The 16365-nt window shown below is 56.6% G+C and overlaps 1 protein-coding gene across 1 annotated transcript; it reads right to left on the bottom strand.

Annotated features, from left to right (window-relative positions):
- Positions 1-1273: 1273 nt before the first annotated feature.
- ERF (ETS2 repressor factor) lies at positions 1274-8812 on the bottom strand. The gene is made up of 4 exons (XM_019713772.2): positions 8644-8812; positions 4024-4258; positions 3533-3648; positions 1274-3426 (listed from the first exon to the last, which is right to left on the bottom strand). The coding sequence occupies exons 1-4, from the start codon at positions 8663-8665 to the stop codon at positions 2141-2143; spliced, it is 1659 nt and encodes a 552-aa protein (XP_019569331.2). The 5' UTR covers positions 8666-8812; the 3' UTR covers positions 1274-2140.
- Between the last annotated feature and the right edge of the window lie 7553 nt (positions 8813-16365).

Genomic DNA, 16365 nt, shown 5'->3' with positions numbered 1-16365 from the left:
CCCCCTCTCCATCACACCACCACCACTAATTCAGCTGCATCTATGTTGCCAGGAGACATGCCTCATCCCAACTTCCAGAAATAGCCCAGTGGCCCCCACCCCAGGGAGTGACTTACATCACCCAGGAGAGGGAGCAGTTGCCCGCAGGCCGCCATGGGAGCCTCGGTTTCCTGCTAATACCCCAGCCCGGGATCCTCTCTTCACTGCCAACATAATCTGGGACCAGCCAACCTTGGCTGGCATGAAATGAGGATGAAGCGAATGGGTAGGAGTTACCGGTTCCTTCCCCCTCAGAGTTGCACAGGGTGGGGTTTCACAGTGAAGCCAGTCCGACAGGCCCTGAGCCCTCAATTCCCACTCTCTTAGCAGCTGTGTGGCCTCAGGTAAACTCCTTCCTGCCTCTGGGCCTCAGGCACCTCACCTGCACGGTAGTTGCTGGGCTGTCTGGAACAGCACTTCCAGCCGGTATTCCTCTTGACTTGTTGATCCCCGATTCGAGCTCCCCAACCTGAGCTTCTAGCTTGATGAGCTCACCTCTCAGATCCTATGATTTTGAGACCCTGGTCTAGATCCAACCATCCTAGCTTTAGGAGGAAAACTCAGGAGTTGAAAGAACACAGACTTCATTTAGTCCTGGCTGGGCTTAGGACCTTGGACAAGTCATTAACTTGAGTCACTTGCCCTGCTGGATGTTGGAGATAAAGGACTGCAGCTCCTAACTAGGTACTAGGTATACAGTAGGTCAATCAATAGCAACTTTAAGCTAGCCCCCGTCTCAACTTGCTGGTGGAGGATGTTCCCATGGTTCCACAAGATTACCAAGGTCCCTTGCAAGGTATACATTCCAAGAGACTGCAGGCCTGTCGCCAAAGGACTCCCAGACTAAGTGCCCTAAGGAGAGTGATGTGTGAGAGGACACTAGAGGTAGTGCAAAAGGAGCTCCAAGCCTTCACCAGAGCCTGGGGACATGGTAGGAATTCAGAGCCAGAGGGAAAAGTCATTTCAGGCAATAGGTGGAGTCTAAATGCTTCCAAGGACAAGCAGCCCCATGGGATAGGGAAGCAATCAGATGATGACCGAGTATGCCTGAGACCTTAATCATTGGGCCCTGGAGGTATGTACCTCCCACCCCCATCCCCCTTCAGGTCATTTCCCTGAAACCACACATTCAGATGGGGTTAGGCCCTCTGGCCATAGATTCACTGGGGAGTCAGTCGAGGCCCTTGTCCTTCAGAATCCAACACAGGCTGTGGTCCTTTGATGAGACAGATCATTCCACCCAAAGGTCCAAAGTTTTATTGTTTTGAATACATTCTCCAGCAGCCCCCAACTTCCCTCCGCCCCCCACCCTCAGTCCCCAGTACAGAATAAGGCTTAACCACAGACCCCACCCCAGGGGCCCCAGCCAAGAGGCAGAGGGTCTTCCAGTTTGGATTCAGGGTACCCCCTTCCCACCCCTGCCTACCTATGGGCTGGTCCTAGGAGCAGCTGGGGGTGAAGGGGTTGGACCGGTCCTGGGGTGGGGAGTAGGAGAGGGATAGCAGGCACTTGTAGAGATTTGTGGCCTATGGGTGGCACCCCTCAACCTCCTCTACCCCCCACCCCCCAACACAGAATTTTTGGTTCATCATAAAATGTCCCTCCCTCCCGTTGCAACCCTGTGGGGTGAGAAACCCAGGCACTCATGGCCCCTGGAGGGGCAGGGAAGGCTGGATTGGGGCTGAGGATGGCTGGAGGTGGACAGGGAGAGGTACAGGAGGCAGAGAATAGGGAGGGAGACAAGGCTTTACTTCCTAAGCGATTGTAATAAAAAAGTTCCTGGGCTTCGAGGCCAAAGCCTCAGTTCAAATATAAATTCCCCAGAGTGGAGGTGGCCCCCTTAACAACCCCCTCCCGCCCCCCCACCACCACTTTGCCCAGAGCTTAGAAACCCACAGAGACAGGGACAGGCCCCAGCCCTGGGCACCCACCCACCCTTCACCATTAAAAAAAAAAAAGTTAAGTTTTATACAAAACGTGGGGAGGGGAGAGGAGGAGGCAGGGAAGAGACTAGAGCTGCCCTCACCTCCAGGGCATGGGGGAGTTAAGGCAGCAAAAGAAGCACAGGGGGTGGGGAAACAGGGTCCCCTGCCCACAACCCTCAGGAATCTCGATGCTCCAGAGAGAGCTGGGCTGTGGCATGCTGGAGGTCAGAGCTCACCCGTCTCGGGGTGAGGGGTCCCCCGGCCTCCCCGGGCCCCTCCCCACGCACCTTTTTGTCCTCACCCTCATCCTCCAGGCCCCCAGCAGGGCCCCCACCCCCCTCCAAGCGACAGTCTTCACTCCAGCGCCGTTTAAAGCGAAGCTTGAGGGGCATGCACTGCGCGGCCCCAGGTGCCTCGCCGGGCTCGGGTTTGGGGGGCGCAGGAGGGGCACGAGGAGTCTTGAACACCTCCCCATCTTCCTCATCCTCATCACTGATGTCTGTCACCTCCACCTCCTCTGACTCGCCTTCTGAGATAGGCTCCACCTTGATCTGTGGCGGTGGTGGTGGGACCAGTGCCCCTGCCCCCTCAGCCAGCCCGCCTGCGCTGCCACCGCTGCCAATGCCACTGCTCTTGTCAGCACCGGCCGGAGCCTTCTCCCCAGCTGCCCGCTGCCGGCGGCCCAGCGGGGGCGGCTGGAGCTTAAACTTGAATGGGGAAGAAGAGGAAGAAGAGGAGGACGAGGACGAGGAGGGGACCGGTGGGGTCTCAGGTGCCATGGGTGGCAGCGGGCACTTGTCAGGGCGCTGGGGCTGGGGCACCACCAGCCCAGGGTAGTGCAGGAAGGCGCGGGGGCTGAGGTGGTAGTTGTAGACGCTTTGGGTGTGGGCCTGTAGGTACCGTTTCATGTCCTCAGGGCTGAAGGAGAAGTGGGAGCCTCCCCCTGAGCCACTGGGGGCCCCGCCGCCACTGGGGTACATTGGGCTCAGCGTGGGTGAGGGCGTGTAGGCCAGATGGGTGGGCGTCATGGGCAGAGCCGGTGAGAGCTGAGGGGGTAGCAGGGATCCAGGCCCAGCGAGGGGTGACACAGGGAAGGGGCTCAGGGGCTCAGGGCCACCCCGTGGCCGGGGGTAGACACGGAAGACGCCAGGATCATGGGGCAGGCGGGCCAGTGGGGGTCCTCGAAAGGCACCCAGTTCTGGAGGGCCTGGTGGTCGGGCCCGGGGGTCCTCTCCCAGTGGCTCCTCCAGCTCTGAAGTGCCATCACTACAGTCACTGACCGAGCCTCGGCCCAGGCGTCGGGCCACCACAGCAGAGAAGAGGGAAGATGAGGACGAAGAGCAGGCTGGTGGTGAACGGGGGTCCTCGGTGGGAGATAGCACCTCGGAGGGTGTTGAAGGAGGGAAGCGGAAGTGGCTGCCACCCGACGGCACTGGAGGGGCACTCTGGGGCACTGCACCGCCTGGTAGGAGAGGGGAGATGTGGTATCAAGGCCCCTGGCCTAGTCCGGACATAAAGACAGACCCTCTCCTCCCTCGGAGGCCATGCCTGCCAGCCCTGATACTCACCAGCCAGCCCCACATCGATGAAAGGGTAATTAACCAGCACCAGTTTGTTGAAGTTGAACTTGTAGGTGAACCGTTTCCCCTTGGTCTTGTGCAGAATTCGTTTGTTGTAGTAATAGCTGTGGGTGTAGACACCATCGGATGATTAGTCACAGGGGATCCAAGTCCAAACCCCGTCCCGTGACACCGTTAGGTGCTGCTTGTGAAGGGTAACCGAGAAACCTGGGCCACACGAGGGCAATGAAATGCCCAGAGTGGGGACCAGCTCTCTCTTCAGGTCTGGAGAAAGGCTAGAGGACACACCCATGACTATTCTCTCCTCGGGACACCTGTGTGTGACAAATGGGCTCAGAGAAGGGTTAGGACTTGCCCAAGGTCACACAGGTACGATTTGGAAGAGTCAGGAGTCAAATGCAAAACTTATTTCCAGGGGTCAGGGGCTCCCCAATTGGTGGGGGTTGTCCACATCTACCCAGCGGCTCTGCCCTCCTCACCGCAGGGCCCGGCTCAGCTTGTCATAATTCATCTGGGGCTTGCACTTGCGGACGCCCCAGAGCCGGGCCACCTCGTCGGGGTCCTTGATGACGAATTCCCCGTAGTCCCCCTGCCAGGCGATGACACCCTGGTACTCCTCCTTCCGCAGCAGCTCCAGGATAAAGTGCCACAGCTGGATCTGCCTTGAGCCAGGGGATGACTCCGGCTTGTAAGCCCAATCCGGGAAGGCAAACCCTGGGAACAGAGGCAGGGGAGTGGCCCCAGGTCAGGGCTCCTGGTCCAGGGCTCTGGGTCCTCTCCCAGGGTCCACCTCCTACCCCACCCTCAATGCAGGGGAAAAATGTGTCTCTCCTAAGCGAAGTCAGAACCTGGGTGAGAGAGAGACAGTGTGTGTCTGTCTGTGTATGAGGGGTCTAGATGGGAGCTGGGGGGAGGGGAAGCTGGAGCCTGCTCCAGCGACACCGGGGAGAAACAGGAAACCGTCGGCGGCGGGTCCCGGGGCCAGTGCCAGGGGGCCAGGCACCAAGCCAGGCTGGCGGGCAGGGCTGCCAGTGGGGGAAGGGCAGGAAGGGGCACACGTGGCTATATGGGTTGAGGCAAGCCCCCCCCATGTCCCCCCACTCCGAATCAGGGCCAATCGTACCACCCCTGAACCCCGCCAGCTACTCTGGTCCCCTCCTAGGAACATACACTGTCTCCCTCCCAAGACCTACCAGAGCCCTTACTCCCACCCCAGGACCCGAGAGGAGGATTTTTTTTTTCTTAAAAGGACCAGGAGGGGTGGGGTGGCTGGTTGACGATGAGGTCAGCGCTTGCACACACAGAGGCTTCTGTCTTCCCTGGAGAGTGAAACCCAGACTGTCTGAGATTGGCCCCCCCAAGCCCGGACCCTCTGTGCTACACTGCCCTCCCCAGACCCAGGCACACAAGCCCAACCTGACTGGAGGGCCCCAGCCCAGGCCTTGAGATTGAACAGGCACCACTGAAGCCTGTTCCATCTTCTGCCTTCTCATCCTCAGCTTCTTCCCTGCCCACCTGCCTACCAGCCCCCAGCATTAACCTTGGGTAGAGGTTGGTGGTGGGCTGGCTGGTCCCTGGAGGGGGTGGGCAGCCTGGGGGGGGAGGAGATGGGGGGGCTGCGGTTGTTGTCATTTCCCAAACCCCCGGGTAATCAGGGACCATCAATAATTCAGCACTAGGCAGCCGGTAATGGAGGGGGTGGGAGGAGGGAAGTGGAGGAAGGGAAGGAGGGGGAGGCTGGGCAGGGGCCCTGGTGCCACTAGAGGGAGAAGGCCAAGGTGGACAGCTAAAGATGGGCGGGGTCCCAAGTCTCAGTCGGCTGCCTGGGTCAGTCTCCCTCCCCTGGCCCTGTCTCACATCTTAGCTCTAACAGGTACCAACCAAGCCTGGGGCAAAGCTGAGCCTCCCCCACACTCCACCCCAGTCTGGAATCCAACAGGGGATCTTTCCCCTTGGGGACACGGGGATCAGCAGTTCCTGCTCCCACAGGGACAATCTCCCTTTAAATCCAAAGCTGAATCTCTCCCGCACAGAGACCCAGCTCCCCACCCCTGGCCGTGGGTAGACTGGGTGACCAGCACTCGCCTGCCATTCCCCAATGAGTCCCTGCCCCATTCAGAAATCCCCGCCTCCAACCAGCCCCTCAGGGCTCCAGGGATTCGACCTCCAGCCCGCACTGACAGCCCCTGCTCCATTCAGAAGTGACAGCCCCTAACAACGCCTTCCATGCACCCCAGCATCCATAGCCCCATCCTTCTCGGGAATCCAAGTGTCCACCCGTTTGTCCTCACTCTGCTCGAGAACCCAGGCCCCAGAGGCCCTTGGGAACCCAAGTGACCAAACCACCAGTTCCATGTATCCTCTGACCCCCTCCAAAAAGCCCTTGGCCCTGTCAGGGCACCAAGCTCCATGCTCCTCCCACTTAAACTCCAATCTGGCTCTCAGCCCCAGGAGGGGGGCCCAAACCCCCTGAGACATCGGTCTGGGGTTGGAGGGTGTACTGACTTCCACCCTCCCCCCCAAATTAAAGCCACCCTTCCCAGCCCACCAGCCCCAGCCTCCTTGTCCCGGTAACCAGGCAACGTGTGTGCAGCGACAGTCCTGGGAGCGGGGGAGCAGGAGGCTAAAAATAAACTTTGCAGAAGAGGAGTGAGAGAGACTACATGCAACACAAAGGGAACTCAGAAGGGAGGTGGGGGGCTCTGGAAAGGCCCCAAGCTGCATGTTGGGGGTTGTCCCAGGCCTCCATGGGAAGCCCCCTCCCTGGGCAACCCTGCTCCAGGGCCAGGACCTTGGTTCCAGCTCCTGGCAGGGACCCACCCCACTGCCAGGCCCACCCCTACACCGGCTTTCCTCATCGGACACGGCATACATGAGGGCCTGTTTCAGGCTTTGGGGGGAGAAGGAAGAAGGGGGGGTGACGTCAGGGTGTCTCAATGGGGCTCTGTTCCCCAGGCCTTGGAGCCAGGAGCCAGGCACGGGCAAGGGGAGCGTGTGTGAGTGTGTCCTGTGTCTGAGTCCACGTGCTTAAATCAGGGAACTACCGGGCCTGAACCAAGAAAGCTTGGGGGTGCAGGACCTCTGGAGCATGAGGGGACAGTTAGGCAGGGAGAGAGCAGCTGACACTGAGAGGGGTTCAGGACAGTGCGAGACAGGGTGGAGAGATGGCAGCAAACAGACAGAAAGGGCTGGGAAGGCGGAGTCCCAGAAGGCACACCTGGGTCCCACAGTGGTGGGGTAGAGATTCTCCCTGACACATTGTGGAGACCTGGGGGCGCAGAACTTCTGGACAGCCCCCAAGTTCACATGACTGCCCAAACTTTTTTTAAGGGATTATGGGGGTTGGAAGGGAGGAGTGGTGGTAGAGAAACAGCACAGCCGGCCTCCTGGGGGGCCCCACCACTTCCCCCACTCCAGGCAGCCCTCGGTGGCGCCAGAGCCGGGAAGAAAACAGGAAGTGGGAAACAGCCGCGGCAGAGGAGAGGCCGGGATGTAGGATCGGATGGAGGGGCGCACAGCGTCGGGCCAGGAGTCAGATAGACCCACTCACTGACGGAGCGATCGAAAGGCCATCCCAGGCCCCCGTCTCTTCCCCCAGTCGGGGAACCCACTCGCCGCTCGGCCCCAAGACAGGGTTGGGGGAGCGGCCCAGCCGGTCCCACCAGACGAAGGCCCGTAGCAGGGAGGGAAGACGAGGCGGGGTTGTCTGGGCGCCTAGGCCCCCTCCTCCGGCGAGGGGAGGCTCCTGCTGCCCCCAAGGCCCAGCGGCTCTGGAGCCCGTGGGAGCCGGAGAGTATGTGGGTCGCACGTGACTGACCCTACAGCACTCCGCACCCCTACCCCAGCCCCCCTCCTCGGCCCGGATCCCCAAGCGCCGGAGTCTCGCTCCGAGCCCTTTAAGAGCCGCCCCCACCCGCCGAGCGGGGGGGGGCGGGGTGGGTGGGCCGGTCGGGGCACACACCCGCACAGTAGAGCCCGAGCAGCGGCCGCCGCCGGGGGAAGGAAACAAGTTTGAACAGCGGCGCCCGGCCCCCTTCCCCCTCCCCCGTCCCCGCCCCGGGCCGGATTCCGACGGGGTAGACGGGCAGGGGGCGGCTGGGACCCCTCCCCCCAGCACGCCCGGGCGCAAAGTCCAGCCCGCGCGAGCCCGGGGGCGGCGGGGGAGGGGAAGGGGGAAAGTCCGAGTGGGAGGGGGGTTAATCCCGCTGCCCCCCGCCCGCCGACCGAGCGGAGGAGGGGAACCTTGGCCCCTTAAGGAGGAGCAAGTTGGCGGGGAAGAGGGGGGCGGAGGGAAAAGACGGCCGGTTGAAAGAGAAGAGCTGGGTGACGAAGGGGGGTCAGGGGGGAGCCTGCGCGTTCCCCCCACCTTCCCCACCCTCCTCAACCCCCAGCCCCCGGCGGCGCGGGAGTAGAGTACCCAGGTCTCTCCTGAGCCACCTTAAAGCCGCGCGTTCTAAGGTCGGAAACAAAAAGTTCCTTTTTCGAACGTTCGGGCTGCGCTTTGGAACTTTGCGACTCCGCGCGGGCGGGGGAGAGACAAGCCGGCGGAGACGGGCGGGGGAGGGGCGGCGTAGCCCGGACCCCGAGTCCCAGGCTCCCCACTCACGCCCTCCTCCTAGAGGCCATCCCGTATCCCCCTCTAAGCCGGTGCAGGGCACCCGCCGCGGTGAAGGTCACGGGCCGGATCGCGCAGCACGGAACCCGGGATAGCGGGCCCGATGGACAGGCCCCCCCCACGCCCGGCACACGTCCCGGCCCCCAGAGTGCAACGTGACAGAGCGGCGGGGAGGGACCCGGCCACCCCCGATCCCGGGAATGGGGGAGAGCCCAGCTTTCCGCGTCCAGGCAGGGAGAGGACCAGGACCCGAGAGGACCAGGAGCCGTAGCACCCACACCACTCCGCCCGGAGCCATAAATTGGGGGTCCCATGCAGTAACCCCCGCTCGCACCGTAAGAAGCAACAGGTCTCGAGTGCTTAGGGGTCCCCCGGAACTGGGGATCACTCGGGCTCCCCCAGAACCCTTCAGCCCCCCCAAAGTTTCTCCGCCTTGTTTCCCGGGGCAACAAGTCTCCCCCACACGTGCTGCCCCCGCCCCCACCTGTGTCCGCCGGGGTCTTCATGCTGGGGGTCCGGGGCGAGGCACCCCGACTCCGGGCCGCAGGTCCCGGCGCCCGCGCTGCCCCGTCCCGTCCCGCGCCCGTCGGGCCGCCCTCACCGCTTCACCCGGCCTCGCCTCTCAGAGCCTCTCCCCTCCCCGCCGCCGCCTCCCGGGTTAATATCGCACTCCGGGGCCGGGACGCCCACGCCCCCCGGCCGGCGACGTCACCGCCGCGTCGCCATGGAGACACTGCGCCCGCCCCCTCCCTGCTCTCACGCGCGCGCGCGCACACACACGCGGACACACACACACATACACACACACACACACACACTCGCCGGCTCGCAGCCACTGAGGACTGGCCGGCTCTAGGCTTAAAGGGGCCGCGCGACGGGGGAGGAAGGATGGTGGGGGCGAGGGTGGGATGGGGTCCCGGGGTCATGACCCTTCTCTGAGGCTCTAAGTCTGCAGATAACTTAAGTCCTCGACACTCGCAACCTGCCGCCCCTCCTCCTCTCCTGCCCACTGCAGGATCCAGAGTTTCTTTTGGAAGCCTGTAAGAGAGAAGGGGTAGACCTTCTGAGGGGGGTCAGAAACTTTTGTCGGGAGGAGGCATGGACCTTTGAGGAGGCAGAATCTTCTCTGCAGGGGGACGGGGGTCAGGATCTTGGAGGATGATCAAGACCACATTTCCCAGCCTGGCTTTACCCTGCCCCCCCCCCCCAACCCTGAGCCTGAAGGGGGGCAGCTGTCCAGGGGTGGAGTGGAATGGGTGGGAAGAGTTTCCCAGCATCGGAAATGGGGAGGCGGCTGTGCCCTCTGCTCCTCCGGGATGGATGGGGTCTTGGCTTTCCAGATTGCCCCATTCCCAGCTGGGAAGGAAGTGACCAAAGAGAATGCATTCGGGAGCTCCCCCTCCATCCTCAGGCTGCAGCTGTCCTGGGGACAGGGCTGGCGCCGGAGGTACCCCACCTACATCCACCACCATGCCTGGGGGTTCCGGGGGTGGGTCCAGGATGCGAGGGGGCGACCAAAGTTGGAAGAAATGTGCTCCCAAGGGGTACTGGGGGGGTCGTCCGGACAGAGGTAGTCAGGGTTTAAGCATGAAGGCCGGAACGTAGGACAATGTTAAGTCTCTGTTCTCGCAGCCAGGAGGAATGGATGGAGCTCGAGGATGCGGAAAACCGGAAATCAGCGCTGATCAGATGGCCAGCCGGAGCCGGCAGCGGGTAGAGGGCAAACAGAAGCAATACTCACAGACCAAGCCTGGAGACAGATCTCAGAAAAGACTCTGAGGTACCAGAGGATGGGAATATAGGGGGAGGGGGATGCTCAGAAACGTTGAAACTCAGAAGATGGGCAGGGAGAGACAGTCTACAGGAAGGGCAGAGTCAGCTCTGGGTTCTTAGGGCTTGAAGCCCAGCCTACGTTGCTGGGTTCATAGCTGCATTAGAGCAGTCCCTCACTGGTGCCTTGGAAGAAGTCTCAGCCCTCTTCCTTGGGCAGACCTAGGCCTCCAAGGAAGCATCATCCCCCTGGGAATTAATTATGTAACCTTGCCTACGGACAGTGCAGCTCCCCCACAGATTTGTGACCATCTGGGAGCAGTGTGGTCCGGCAATAATCATCAGGCAATAATCATCATCGTCATTGTTGTTATAACAGCACCCGAATTCCTAGCACTCACGATGCTTCAGACATGGGCCATGCACTGTCCCAAGGGTCTTCTCCTGTAATCCTCACAAAAGACCAAAGAAGCAAATTACTACTATTATCCCCATATACAGATTAAGAAAGTGAGGCTCAGAAGGTAAGTCAGTGTATCAAAGTCCTACAGTCAGGAAGTGTTGGAGCTGGAATTCAAACCCAGATCAATCCGATTTGAAACCACCACCTTTAATCCCTATGTTTTACTGCCACCTTTCTTGACTGCCCCCCCCCCACCCTAAAGACCATGCAAAGTTTCAAAGATAATGGAGCTGTAACAGCCTCAGTGACCCCTGCACTGGGTTGCAACCCTAACCCTGCTACTTCCTGTCTGTGACAGAGAGCAAGGGAGTTTACCTCTTTGAGCGTCAGCTTCCTCATCTGTAAAATGGGGATATTAACAGACCCTACATGACCAGATTGTTGTGAGAAATCAAAGACATGAAGTAAATGTGCAATAAATACTGGTAATAATTATTGGCAGAGTAAACCATATACTCTGTGGATAATGTAAGCACCCCTTACCCTACAGACTCCAACCGTAGAAAATAAACACACAGCATCCACAGTACGAAGTTGCCTGTTAATGGCATAATCCCACCCTGACCCAGTGGGATAACTCAATCTCACTGCTTCTTATGAAACACAATCATGGATCGTGGGCCTGCCTCACGGGAGATTCTGAACCAACCACAGAGAATGGGAGTCCCTGGTGAAAATGTCACCTGGGCAGTGTGACCTCTGGTGGTTTGTGAAAACGTCCACAGATACTGTAACCCCTTGGGTCTGTGTGACTTCACCATAGAAGTGTAGATTCATTTGGATAGTTCCGTTGCCTCGTGAAAACGAAGAGTCACCCCCAGGAAAGGAGAACACCACCATTACCGTGTGAAACACCCAGAATTTGTGAACATGTGATAGAAAATTATCACCATTGCTCATTCCTTGAAGACATACCATCCAACCAGGGCCATGTCCATTGCAATGAACAAGGGGACTGCCGCTCTCCCCTCCCCCAGTTCACTATGGAAAGCCTCCACGACCCCCCTGGTGAAATGCTGGGGTTGGTGAAAAGCACAGCCTCTCAAAGACCCAGGACAAGCTGGCGATGAACAGTGTAACGCTCCATGGAAAAAACTGGACGGGGAGGACACCCCCACTCTTCCCATGGACCTAGTTCTTGTTCCAGTTTATGGTCCTGACACAGAAAACATTTACCCTATCGTTGTCAGGCTAAGGCATAGATAGAGGCTGTTCTCACAGAAGTCACAACCCTTCACAGACTTCACTCCTGGAACGGAAACGGGATGATCAAAATCATAATCACAACTCACCCATCACCCCTGTGTGTAATAATGAAGTATTACTGCTCTATGAACGTTGTAGTTCCCTTAGAAACAGTGTCACACATCCTATAGAGAGTGTAGCCACCTAAATGGGGCATGACCACCCCAGACAGAAAATGTGACCCCATGATGGTCGCACCCTTCCTCATCTCCCTGACTTGAAACGCCCAAGGGTACCCAGGCGCAGTCCCAGGTCCTGTCTGTCCTCCATTGCACTCATGCCCTTGACAAGCTTCACCAATTCCAGTTTCATGTATCACCTCTGTGCTGATCACACCCACATGCCCGTCTGCAGCCCAGGACTCGCCCCTGAACGCCAGCATCACACATTGAACTGCCTCACTGGCATCTTCATTTGGATTTCTCAAGTTTGCCAAGTCAAGATGGTCTTTCTGAGCTCCCCCAAACTGTCCCCACCTTCCCCCCAGTCTTCCCCATCTCAGGAAATTGCAACTCTATTTTGCTGGTTGTTCAAGCTAAATACCTTGGTGTCATCCTTGACACCTTTCTCTCATCCGACATCCAATCTGAAGGGAGGTCTCATCAACTACACCTTCAGCTATTTCAGAATCAGTCTTCACGGTCACCACTGTACACCCCCCCACCCCCCCACCCCCCTACCCCCGTCTGGGGTCTCCTCACTGGTCCTACTGCCGCCACTGACCCCTACAGTGTTTGTTCCACCCACAGCCAGAGGGGTTCTAGTAAATCAGGTGACATCCTTTTGCTGCCCCAAACCCTCTAGCAGCCCCTCTGCCCAATGAGAGTAAAAGCCAACTCCTTGCAGTGGCTGGCAAGGCCCTTCCTCCCTGACCCCACCTCCCACCTTTTCTTTCATTTCCTCTCCAGCCTCTTGGCTGTTTCTTGAACATGCCAGTGGTATTCCTGCCCCAGTATTTTGCCCATGCTATTCCATCTGCCTGGAAGGCTTTCCCCACAGAAGTCTGTATAGCTCTGTCCATCCTCTTCAGGTGTTTACTCAAAATCCACCTTCACAATAAGACCCTGCCTGACCTTCCTAGATCCCAGGTCCCTTCTGGGCACTGTTTTTCTCCACAGTCCTCATTCTCATCTGAGGAATATTTCCACAATGTATTTGCTTGTTGTCTGACTCCCACCTCTATAGTGTCAGCTGTAAGAAGGTAGGGGTTTTTTGTTTGTTTTTTGCCTGTTTTGTTGCTTGCACTATCCCCCGAGACTGCTAATCTGTAATAAGGGAATAAGCTCATCTTTGGATAGTGAACCCCATATACCCAATGTGATACCACAAAAGTAGTCCCAGACACACGGAGACACCTCATGGACAGCATAACCCCCTAAGAAGTCTGAACCCCGATGTGAATCCCATAACAGGAAAACCCCATCAAGAGTGTGTTTGTCCTACTGGATGTCAGCTCCACAAAGACAGGGCTTTGGTCTGTTTTCTTAGCTGCTTTTTAAGCGGAGCACAGACCTGAGTCATAGCGCAGGCTGCTGATACGTATTTGCCGACATGAACTGAGTCCGCACACAGCTAGTATCACCCCATACCCCACAATCAGCAGAGCCCATACAGTTAGTAGTGTCCATAACTGATATAAATCCCCACATACAGTGTGACTCGGATGAGGACAGTGGAAACCCCTTATAGACAGCGCAATGCTCAAAAACAGTGTAAACTCCAACGTAGGCAGTGTGACCCTCAGAAACCTCATACAGACAGCGTGACTCTCATAAATGATATGAGTCCCATACAAACTGTGCAGCCTTCATAAACTGTTGTGAACCCTAGGGCAACCCACATAAATGGTGTGAACCCCACGTAGGCAGTGTGGCCCTCATAAACAGCATGAGGCCCAGGTAGGTGGGGAGACAGCAATAAACAATGTGTGCCCCCATACACATGGCATATTCCCTCATTAGTGTGCTCTACCACACAGACAGCATAACTTCTTTGACACTGAATTCCTGTCAACAGGCTCAACTCCCATAACCTGGGGAAGCCCCCCCGCCAAAAACCGCCATATAAACAAAGTCACTTCCATCAGCTGTGTGACGCTTCATGAGAACAGGGAGCCCCATAATCAATGTGGCCTCAGACAGTGTACCCCATAGACATGTGCCCCCTCACTGGGTAGATCACTGTGAAGAATGTAGACTCACCACTGTGTGCGATAAACCCCAATGTCATTATGTCCATTTTATTAAGTCATGGATAATGTAGCCCTTTCCCATAAATAGGGAGAAACCTCACGTTCCACTTAAACCCTCTGGGCCTTTGTAACCTTCATATCTTCATAAAATTAGTTTATCTGCTCCCCCAAAGTTTTAATTCTCCCATAAAAAGTTACCTAATACCCTTTATTTTCTTTCTTCTTTCTTTTTTTTTTTTTTTTTTAAGGAGGGCTCAGCTCACAGTGGCCCATGCGGGGATCGAACCAGCAACCTTGGTGTTATTAGCACCACACTCTAACCAACTGAGCTAACCGGTCACCCCCCCCCCCATATCCTTTCAACACATACACAGTAGGACAGTATGACTCCCTGAAGGGTGGTGTAACCTGGACAATGAGGCCCTGAAAAAAGGCGAAGAAATGGTGAATTCCTGAATGGCAGGAATTTCCTAGGGCTCATAAAATTCACCACTCATTTATTGAGCACTTACTATATGCAAGGCCCTGGATTCAACATCTCATGTCATCCTCACCTCAGCTCTATGAGGTAGGTATTCTAAATGATGCCCATTTCTCAGATGAGGAGAGTGAAACAGAGAGGTTACAGGCCCAAGGTTACACAGCTAAAAATCGTTACAGCTGGGACATCAAGGACTAGAACATAATGCCTCCTGATGGACTGATAAATGTCCCACAGATATGCTGAACCCTGGAATCCTTCCAAAAAGCATCACCACCACCACCACCACCACCACCACCGACAGTACAAATAAGATAGGACAAGGTTATGAATAAGATTGTAACAGTATAAGCTCTTCAGGTAGAGATAAATTTCTTCTGAATGACAATAATCATAACAATAGCTAACATTTTTGAGGATTTATTCTGCTGGAGAGACCTAAATGCTTTGCACATGTTAATTCATTACATTTTTATGCCATGAGTTTTTTTTTGTTTTGTTTTGTTTTTGTTTTTTATTATCCCCTTACAGATGTAGAAATGCAGGCACAGGATTAAGTGACTTACCCAAGATCACACAGCTGGGAAGAAGCCCAGCTGGGTTTCACCCCAGCAGCCTGGCTAAGCCTGTGTTTATCCTGCTTCCTGCAACATTATCCCCTCCCACCCTGCATGATAGAGTAATGTCAATGAACTATGTAAATTAACTACATTTTATGTAATTCTCCCAGGGACAGGGTACAGCTCCCTATGCACACCTTTCGTGGATGACAGGGGAAATAGACCTTGGACAATGTGAACTTCCACAGACAGGGCTCCTTTATGTATGGTGTAATTCACATAAGCAATGGGATCCCCCTGTGGACATTATAAACACACCACAGCCAGAGACAATCTGGAACGAACAGCAGAGACCCCTTTCACTACAGCACAGTACTCCCTGGGCAGCGTGAGTTCCTTGGTGGAGAGTACAGACCTCCCCACTGACAGTGTAACTCTCCCTCATAACTGATGCAAACTGACTGGGAACCATCATCCTAATCAATGGAAACCTCTCCCTAACACAATGTAAGCTCCCATCAGGCAACGTGAACCCCAGCCAGTACGGCCTCCTTATGGACAGTCTAATCTCTTTCACACCCACAACAAAGTTAACATGAACAGTGCCTATCACCACGCAGAGAACTTTCTGTGGCTACTGTGAATCCCTTTTGTGACAGCATGAACCACTCTCCAAGGGTCTACCTAAGTGGGCAGTGGGAACACTGATGAGTGTAAACTTTCCTCAGACTCAACACTACCCAATGAACACAGCACACTCTCATCGGTAGTGTGAATGCTACAGACAGTATAAACCTGCAATAGGCTGGGTGCATTTTATTCACATGTGGTGTGAATCCCATGTCGACAGTGGGAACTCAACACAAGCAGCAGAACTATGGCCAATGTTTATTGCTCCCAATTATCCTTCATCAGGGCAAACCAAACGTGGAGAGTATGGATTTACGCCTGGTATAAACTCCGTATCTGGGCAGCAGGAAACTCCTACTGACAGAGCATACTCCTCTCCTCCCCACCCCCAGTGTGAACCCCCCCTTAAAAAAATCTTGCTTCCCCCAGGTGTGAAAACCCACAAAGTGCAGCTCTCCACGGAATGCAGTGTGAAGCCCCAGGAAGCGCTGCATTTCTCCGTCTCGTGTTCCCGCCCATGCCTAGGAGGGGCTGTCAGAAAACTGCGCCGCCATAAATGTCAAAGTCTTGGAGGAAGGGAGTTGTCTCCAGGGCCCCCAAAACCCAGGCCGCGCGCATTGACTACATTGCAGCGCGCGCCACCCCACACACGCACGTTCTCTCCCCTCCTGGTGGCAACAGGGCTTTCCGCGGGGCCGCGCCAGACTTTCTGAAGCTGTTCATTGGTCGTAGTCCCGGCCACCCGACAGCCAATCAAGCGGGGGAAAGGTGACATCACTCTCTCTCCTTCCCTCCCCACCACCCCAAACTTCCCTACTCCCGGCTACCGGCAGCAACAACCACGTGGGGGAGGGGCAAGAGAGTAG

Source organism: Rhinolophus sinicus, linkage group LG11 (assembly GCF_036562045.2).
Source record: "Rhinolophus sinicus isolate RSC01 linkage group LG11, ASM3656204v1, whole genome shotgun sequence".
NCBI classification, from domain to species: Eukaryota; Metazoa; Chordata; class Mammalia; order Chiroptera; family Rhinolophidae; genus Rhinolophus; species Rhinolophus sinicus.
This window is presented reverse-complemented; position numbering and strand designations above follow the sequence as displayed.

Excerpts from the sequence above, each read along its gene's own strand:
- ERF (XM_019713772.2), bottom strand. The coding sequence starts at position 8,665 with ATGAAGACCCCGGCGGACACAG. Across the intron at positions 4,259-8,643 it reads GAAGACCCCGGCGGACACAG|GGTTTGCCTTCCCGGATTGG; the intron begins GTGGGGGCGGGG and ends CTCTGTTCCCAG. Across the intron at positions 3,649-4,023 it reads AAGCTGAGCCGGGCCCTGCG|CTATTACTACAACAAACGAA; the intron begins GTGAGGAGGGCA and ends CTACACCCACAG.